Raw genomic sequence first — 9,521 nt, 5'->3', positions numbered from 1 at the left:
ACTCTCAGGTTAGCTAAGATGGAGGTAAAATCCTTTGGTGATGTGAGGGTCATTGAAGTACAGCCTTACTACAATGAAATACAATGTCTAAAAATTGTTCTTATTTTGGGCTTGTACCACAGTACGAGCCAAGATTTTTAAACTCTACTAAATACAGAACAAACAAACAAAAAGACTTTATATATTTATGTTCATTTAAGAAAATATTAGTAGTGATGCATTATTTTGAAATTTACAGTTAATATGTTTGGAGTTATTTAAAATTTATATTGAGAAAAATGTATTTTCACTATTGCTATAGATGAACATCTACATAAGACTATTAAATTGATTGTTGTTTTATATCAAACAACTTTTATAATACTTATTTTTATTGTTATAATATTTTATAAATTTTAAGGAATATGACAAAAAAGTTATTGTAGGTAATTAAGGGGGGTCTCTGGGAGGAGTTGGGGTACAAAAGGGAAACAAGAATGTGATTTAATTCTATGTACTTAAACTATGTTTTTAAATGTTAACAAATTCAGATAAATTGAAATCATGTAACTTTTCTCATCATAATGAAATAAAAGTTTAAAAATTACATATTACATTTTATTTGTTTACTTAGTATATGAGAGAGAGAGGGGAGGGATGTAGAGAGGGAGTGCGGATGAGAGGGAAAGACACCTATAGCAGTCAAAGGGAGGAGCTGGCTCTCTCCTTACGTCATCGGGCTTGGAAGGCAAGAGACTTTACCTACTGGGCCATGTCACCAGCTTAAGCTATTCTGACTTTATCTCGTTTGGGAACCACTCTGTTGTGTGTGTCAAGTTCCCCTAGACATTTCTCATTGCACAACACTTATTAGCTACCATAGCTAGAACTTGGACCAAAATATGGTGCAACCACAGTAGACAGAGTTGAAAGAAATAAAATTGTCTCTGTGGATCCGTTAGCTAGTGCGAACTCTAGTCAGACTCTTGGATTTCATTTCAAGGGTGTGTGGCATGGTTGTGTTTAGCAATGCTGGAAATGTAGACTGATGTCTCACTCAAGCTCCCTGGCCCTTCCTCTCTGGATCAGTTGCTCATGCTTCTACATGCCCTTCCCTGAGAATAGTCAGTGATGTGTCTGCTTATTCGTCCCTCTGACTCTTCCTCTAGTAGTGCCTCTCTGGAAAGTCCAGAGGAGGAAGTTTAGCAATTTCAGATGAGGAAACGTGGGTTAATTTTTACAGTTCAGTATACTCTGGGATAACAATATCGCACTCAGATAAGGAAGTTTCTTGCATAAGTAAGCCTGCTGAAGAAATTATGAAACACGAAAAGTATTGTGATGTCTGAGGTAAGGTGAAGCGGAAGCTGGCTTCCCGGACAATCCTGTCCACTTCAATCCATTCTTTGCTAAAGCAGAGTGGTTACACTTTACAGAAAGATGTTTGCCAAATGTAGAAACTTTAGTCTAAACTGCTAGGTGACAAAAATTGAAATAGTTGTGTCTTCCTAATGGCAGTAATTGAAGAGGGGCATCATATACTCTCACAAGGAAATGTGAGCCAGCTCCCAGCACATGAATCAAATGGTCCCTCGGGCTCAGTTAGGCCAGGCTTTATCATCCAGAGATCAGGACTTCTGAGATGTACCACATTTCACACTCTGAATTGAATGAGAAGGAGCAAGCATGGGTGGTTTGTTATGCATCAATCAAAAAAAGAACTGAGAGTTAGAAAAGGAGACTGGGGACTCGGGAGGGAAAGTAAACAGGAAGGACGGTGGCCATAGAATGGTGAAACAGAAAACTGCATGAATAAGCTACCCTCCCATCCCCGTCCCTGCCCCCATACCTAAACCAGTCTGCAGGACAGTAAACATGAAGAAATAAAGAAAAGCTCAAGTTGCTTGGCAAACTATTGTCATTCTCCATATAAAGAGTATAAGATTTAAAATCAGTCCTGTGTGTCACAAATTCAAGCCTAATCAAACCAGGGGAAAGCACAGGAAAGAAAACGTGTGTTCTTTCTAGAATTACACAGATGGTCCCTGACAACATTTCAACTTGTACTTTTTTAAGTAGTGCCTTAGCAACGTAAGACATTTAGTAAAGATGCTGGCTGGAATGGCAAACCCAAGGATCTCACAAACATTACCTGCTCCCCAACCTGCCAAGAGAAAAGCTAAGTAAAGCCGAGTGAAGCACTGTTTCCCAAGAGATGCTTAGCCCTATGGGATTATACCTGTAAACTAGAGATAACCCTGAAGTTTGAGGAGGGGGTGGGGTTGGAGCTCCAGAACTCAGCCTGATTTCGAGTAGTCTCATGTTGAGTAAAACGTGACAGGCCTTTTATACCCTACTGTAATGCCTCACTGGATACAGGCACTTGAGGGAAACTGAAGGAGCTAACCATGCTCATAACACTGAGGGAAGGTTCTTCTTTGAAAGGACAGTCCACACTGTGAAAGCCTGTCCACAGAGTAATGACTTCTGTGTAGTCAGTGAACCTGAATAAATCTCACAATATTGAGAAGAGATTAAAGTAAAAAGAGCATATGTTTTTATTCACTTGAAATTCAGATAATAATGGGTTTAAAGCTATCAATAAATTGAAAAGACTGTTACATAAATATTCAGACAGCTACCTCTGAGGGACTAAGATGAAGACTCATAAGGTGCATGCACACAAGCCTTCAATAGTCCTGATATTGTTCAGTTTGTAGCTGGATAGTACATACATGGTTTCCTTTTTAAATCACTATTTAGAGATGTTAAAGTGTTTATGTTAGTTTTGATTTTTGTGGATATTTTCTCATTTTATTTCAGGAGAAACCATATTCCCAAAGTTCAACACAGCACCAAGAGTAGACACGATAATCAACTCTGGCTTCCTCCCCCTCAACATTCTACAGCTACCAAAATTCCCTGGCTAGGGTAGCCAAGCTCACTGGCTATTTTGGCAAGAAAGCCATGTTTCATGAGAATTACTTAGTATCACTAATGTTTTCAATTTGTTGATGTAAAAATATTAACAGAGTCGGTGAGATACTCAGCAGGCAAAGATGCCTGACAAACTGAGTTTGAACCATAGATGGTGGAAGAAGAGAAACACATTCTGAAAGGTGTCCTCTGGTCTCCATATGCACACTGTGACACTTGTGTATACACACACACACACACACACACACACACACACAAATGCACATGCATGCATACTCATGAACACACAAACATTCACACACACATATGCAATCGTTTTCACTCATTCACATAGATGCACAAAATAATAAGTAAATGGGTGTAACGTGGGAGGATAGTAAGACTTCAGATTTAAAGTGTATAGAAAGCAGACATATAGTCGTTGGTAGTGTTACTCCTATTTATGTCTTAAAAGCTGAGGCTTCAAAAGATAATTTGCAGAAGCATGTTCAGCAATAGATACACTATAAACAAAGTAGAATCTCAGCTTTTCCTTCAAAGGCTGAGGGATGTGTGTGCATACATAGCAGCACATGCCAGTGTAGGCCAGAAGTTGATGTCAGATGTCCTCCTCAGGCATTGAAGGCAGCTTTCAGGAATTCAGCTAGACTGGTTGGCCAGCAAGCCCCAGGATCCTGTCATCTCTGTCTTATCAGCACTGGAAATGCAAGTGTGTACTGCCCCCACCCCACACTCCCCTTTTGGGGAATGCTAGTGTTCAGGCATGGGCTCTAGTGATTGTGCTGTAAACACTTCATCAACTGAGCCATCTCCCCAGCCCCTGGTTTTATTTTAAGCTACCACCCACTGGTGATTATCAAAGGTAATAATACTATGGAATTCATAGAACTAATATCTTAGCACAAAGTGTGTGTGTGAGTGTGTGTGTGTGAGTATGTGTGTGTGTGTATGTGTGTGTGTGTGTGTGTGTGTGTGTGAGTGTGTGTGTGTGTGAGTGTGTGTGTGTGTGTCCAGTTTTTCTGTTCTGGCAAGTTGACCTGAGGGCTATCTACTTTTACTGAAACACTGGTTCATAATTCTTCACAGGTGAGTGGAAGAATCCAACTGGGTCACACACAGCTTTTTAACTTCAGCCCACACACTGAAACATCAGATGGTGGCGTTTTTTATATTTCACCCAGCTTCCTATGTGCAGTCACCTGCCATTTAGCAAGATAATGAGGGGACTGGGAGAGAACTGTGGTGGGAAACAGACTTGGAGTTGCCCATAATATCTCAGGAAGTTAAACGTCGAAAGCTTTAAGGAAGCAAGTAAAGCAGAAGCTACATAAACTCTCATAAAGTCATGAAGTTGCTTAATTATGATGAACAGTCAATATGCAAGGACGAGGTCATCTGCCAGTGTTCCTGTGCTAAAGCACAGGGTTGTGCAGACAGAACTTCCGCACGAGTTTAGAGAAAAGAATTGTGGATATAGGTAATATGATGCCCCACCCCCAATCCACTGGCAATCTAAGGTGCTAAAGGAAAGTCAAAGATATAGGAAGAACAATATCAACTACCCAAAGACTAAACCACCTACCCTGCCCGTGGTCCTGTGGAGACTCAATGCCCCAGCATAGGGGAATGCTAGAGCAGTGAGGTGGGGATGGATGAGTAGATGGAAGAGCACCCTCATAGAGGCAAAGGGAAGAGGGGGGTGGGGTTTGTGGAGGGATAGCCGGGAAGGGGGATATTATTTGAAATGTAAATGAGTAAAATGATTAATAAAAAAAAAAGAAAGACAAACAGAAAGAGGCAAACACATGGGCATGTAGAGCTCTTGTGCACAAAGTGAAGCCCAGAGGTGACATTATCCTGGAGTCAATTTAAGCCCTGAAATGCTTCCTTAAGTGCTGTTTGGGGGAGGGATGAAGGGAGGGAGAGAGAGAGAGAGAGAGAGAGAGAGAGAGAGAGAGAGAGAGAGAGAGAGAGAGAGAGGAGAGGGGAAAGGAAAAGAAAAATTTATATCTTAAATTACAGATGCCCTTTAAGTGGATCAGTTCTGGGAACACACAAAAGTCATTGTCCGCTCCCTCACCAGAAGAGTCTCAAGCATCAGGAACAAGTTCCAACTGACCTGGGAAGGCAGGAAACTGAGCATCCCTGCCTCCTTATTGCCTGCCCTGCAAGGGGTGGGGTGAGGTAGAGTGGGGCAGGCTTAGGGGAGTGCTTGGTGGCTCTTGAGCAAGCTGCTGTGTCTTTAGTACTCATGGACCCTCAGTTCCCAGTGTGCAACCTGAAAGAGCACCCTGCCCTCTCTACATCACATTTGAAGGGAAATTCCCCCAAGCCATCAGAGCCATTCAGAGATACAGACTGCTCTACACATATACAGAAAACTTCTTTAAACAACAACAAAAAAAGGTTAAACCACTGAACTCTCCTTAAAAGCATATTGACGCTGAGAACGCTCAGCATCCTCGCGGGGGCAAGCAATGTAAGATACTTAAATGGTCATTTTCCTGACATCATGATTCATGCTGGTTAAGTCATCCTACACTTCGAGGTGCTCCTGATCCTAGCTGAGCCCTGGAGGCAGGTGAGAGAGTGTCCCGCTACGACACCACCCCTTCCCTCCTCCCCCTCCCTATGGCGACGCACCGGGTACCACTCCTTGCAGCAGTTTGGGCAGCCCCAGGATGTGCCCGCGGGACGGTACCCCCTCAGCCCAGAGCCTCTATGGGACATCGGGTGACCAGCCCCTGCTGCCCCCTCCAGGACGCGCGCCCAGCACCTGCGCCGTCTCCTTCGTCTGATGTGACCCCCTGTGCGAGCAGACTCGGGAGCACGTCCTCCTGCACGTCGAAGTGAGTGACGAGCCGCAGAGCCATGGCTCGCAAGCAGTGGCGGCGGACATTCCGGGCGGGCTCACACCTCCCAGCCTGCAGCCGCCTCTCCTTCCTCCCCGCCTCCCACAGCTGCTTTCGGTTCAGGGTTCTGGGCGGTTCAGCCCCGAGGATCCTGAGCACCGCCCCTTCCAGGCCTGCACCGGGGAGCACTTCTCCCCACCACTAGGACAACGCCTCTCCCTGCCGCTGGGCCCGACGGGGTGACAAAGCCAGCAGCTTCCAGAACGGACTGGGGCAGTGGTTCAAAGCAGAGGCCAGGCTTTCTTCAGCCCCAGGTCATTCCACCATGCGGCCACTTAGCTAGGGCCAGGTCACCTGAGGAAACTCAAGGTTACACAAAGGCAGCTGGCACATGGACCTATTCTCCTGAACTCAGTTCCACATGGTGATGTTTCAGCTATAGTGTTTTGGTTGTCAACAGCAGCGGGAGCAGGTAAACTGTTGAGAGACTCTGAGGAAGGTTATCTTAGCACAGTCTGGGTTCCCTTTGCCTTTCAGTCATGCATACTGGCTTGAGGAAGCTGGCTTGTCCATAAGTGGCCCCTGAGGAAAGAGGTTTGTCTATGGGCACTTTCTATAAGTAAGTCTGGAGATTTCATTCTACCACTCTGGCTTATTCTGCAGGAGGAACGCGCCATCAGTAAGCTTGGCCCTGTGAGATGCCATCCATCCTATGCAGTAGTTACTGTCGCTAAAACTGAAATAGCCTTAGCCGACACAGTGTGTCATGCCTTTCATCTTTGCACTTAGGAGACTGAGACAGGAGACTAGCTTAGAGGTCACAGCCAGCCTGGGCTAGAGAGTGAGTCCTGATCTCAAAAACAAACACCCGTATCTCAAAGCAGACTAAAAACTTACAGACCTTAGAAAACACTGCCTAGACTACCCAGTGCTGGTCCCTTGCTACCTAGAACCTGAACTCCCAACTGATGGGCTATTCACACTGATTCTGGTTATTCACACCTTCCTTCTGTTCAGTGGGTTCTGAACCTTCCTAATGCTGCCCTTGTTTAATACACCTCATGTTTAATATACCTCATGTTGTGGTTAAATTCCCACAACCAAAATTTTCTTCACTGCTACTTCCTAACTGTAATTTTGCTACTGTTATGAATCATAATGTAAATATGTGTTTTCTGATGGTCTTAGGGGACCCCTGTGAAAGGGAACACCTACCCCTTAGGGTTCAAGACACACAGGTTGAACCACTAACCTAGAACAATCTTCAGTGCTCCCAGACCTGGTTCCACACAACCTCCATAGCACAGCCCACAATGACCTTCTTGACCCTAGGGTGGCATTGCTAATGAATTTCATTGCACCTGAGGTAGATTTTTGAGATTAAAAACCAAATTTGAGTCTTGAGATAGTTCTTCTGCCCCACCAATGGCCAAACAGGGCACTGTGGAAGGAAGTATTAATATTATTAACATTAGTAGTATTGGTAGCTTAGTAGTGTTAATAAGCTAAGGAATGCCTTTTTACTTGCATCTCAGAATTGGGCTTTCATGGCTGCGGGTACTAGAGCTGCCTCAGGAACTGTCTTAGAGCGCAGAGTTTTCTGGCTTGGAGCTAGACGAGGCTCAGAAGGGTTTTCCCTGAGTCTTGCTGTGGTTTGAAAAACACTTGATAAGTACAGAAGTCTTGGTTTTCCTCTAGAGATTATCTCTCAGAGGAGGGTAGAATTCTACTGCTCACTACCACATACACAAACCTTGCATAAAAATTTAAGAGAAATCTAATGCTAACATTGACCGTGATTACAGGGGAAGATAGTAGAGACATGAGGACTATGAGACTTTATAACAAATGGAGCCTGTTAGTTTCGTGTCCACACATGCTCATTCTTGCCTGCTGATAGTTTACTGTCTTTATCTTTGCAGTTTTTGTTTAATTTAAAGGTTCCATTCCACTATTCGGACTAAGAAAGAATTCAAAATATTCGGACTAAGAGTCTCTTTCTTGTATAGAAACTCCTGAAAATAACTAAGGTTAACAAAAGTGAAGATAGAGAGATACTAGCCAAGATGGCAGAAAGATGCAGCCAAGCACCACAAAGCTGCACTGATCACCATGTCTGGATGCTCCTTCAGACACTTAAAATAAATCATGGTGGACCTTAACATCAGATGGAATTGGAACCACAAAAATTCTACAATTCAGGCACTGATCACAGGTGCAATCGCGGCTTAAGTGGTTTGGTTTTTTGTTGTTGTTGTTGTTTTGTTTTTGTTTTGTTTAATTTCTGGAGTAGTTTGTCTCTGGAAGGCATATTAACTCTTTAGTAGTAAAATGAGCCCATCCCCCTTCAAGCCAAGCCCCTAGAGGATCTTACATCTCACCGATCAGATGTGGGTTGTTATACTCTTTCTCTCTCTCTCTCTCTCTCTTTCTTTCTTCCTTCCTTCCTTTCTTTCTTTTTTTATTTGTTAACATTTATAAACATATTTTAGGTAAATAAAATTACATCACCTTCTTTCCCTTTTGTACCCCAGCTCCTCAGAGACCCTCCCTTTCAATACCTACCATACCTTTCTCTTTTTTTCTCATATTCTTTAAAATTTATAAAATATTATAACAATAAAAATTAGTATTATAAAAGTTGTTTGATATAAAAAACAATCAATTTAACAGTCTTATGTAGACTCTTGTCTACAGAAACATTGATAATACATACATTTTTCTCAATATAAATTTTAAATAACTCCAAACATATTAACTGTATATTTTAAAATTATACATCACTAGTAGTTTTTTAAAATAATGAACATAAATAGATAAAGTCTTTTTGTTTGCTTGCTTTTAGTAGATCTTAAAATCTTGGATCTTACTGTGGTACAACCCCAAAATAAGAACAATTTTTAGACATTGGAGTTTATTGTAATAAGGCTGTGGTTCATTGACCCTCACATCACCAAAGGATTTTACCTTCATAGTAGCAAAGGTAAGATGATGATGATAGAGGACATTAAAAAGGACATAAATAACTCCCTTAAAGAAATACAGGAGAACACAGGTAAACCGCTAGAAGCACTTGAAGAGCAAACACAAAAATCCCTTAAAGAACTACAGGAAAACACAATCAAACAGGCGAAGAAAATGAACAAAACCATCCAGGATCTAAAAATGGAACTAGAAACAATAAAGAAATCACAAAGGGAGACAACCCTGGAGATAGAAAACCTAGGAAAGAGATCAGGAGTCATAGATGCAAGCATCACCAACAGAATACAAGAGATAGAAGAGAGAATCTCAGGGGCAGAAGACACCACAGAAAATATTGACACAACAGTCAAAGAAAATAGAAAATGCAAAAAGCTCCTAACCCAAAATATCCAGGAAATCCAGGACACAATGAGAAGACCAAATCTAAGGATAATAGGTATAGAAAAGAGTGAAGACTTCCAACTTAAAGGACCAGTAAATATCTTCTACAAAATTATAGAAGAACACTTCCCTAACCTTAAGAAAGAGATGCCCATGAACGTACAAGAAGCCTACAGAACTCCAAATAGACTGGACCAGAAAAGATATTCCTCCTGTTACATAATAATCAAAACACCAAATGCACTAAATAAAGAATTTTAAAAGCAGTAAGGGGAAAAGGTCAGGTAACATATAAAGACAGATCTATCAGAATTATACCAGACTTCTCACCAGAGACTATGAAAGCTAGAAGATCCTGGGCAGATGTCATACAAACCCTACAAGAAC

General features: G+C 42.1%; 1 protein-coding gene across 2 annotated transcripts in view; it reads right to left on the bottom strand.

Moving 5' to 3' along the window:
• Gsap (gamma-secretase activating protein) overlaps positions 1-5,933 on the bottom strand; it is a 94,580-nt gene extending 88,647 nt beyond the window's left edge. For both annotated transcript variants that reach the window (XM_031380075.1, XM_031380076.1), the window contains exon 1: positions 5,693-5,933. In XM_031380075.1, coding sequence (XP_031235935.1) covers positions 5,693-5,789 — 97 coding nt within the window. In that variant the 5' untranslated portion in view covers positions 5,790-5,933. The remainder of the gene's footprint in view (positions 1-5,692) is intronic.
• Positions 5,934-9,521: the final 3,588 nt, after the last annotated feature.

The sequence above is a fragment of the Mastomys coucha genome, unplaced genomic scaffold (assembly GCF_008632895.1).
Source record: "Mastomys coucha isolate ucsf_1 unplaced genomic scaffold, UCSF_Mcou_1 pScaffold19, whole genome shotgun sequence".
Taxonomy (NCBI): Eukaryota; Metazoa; Chordata; class Mammalia; order Rodentia; family Muridae; genus Mastomys; species Mastomys coucha.
The sequence above is the reverse complement of the archived record's forward strand: the minus strand, read 5'-3'. Positions and strand labels throughout refer to the sequence as shown.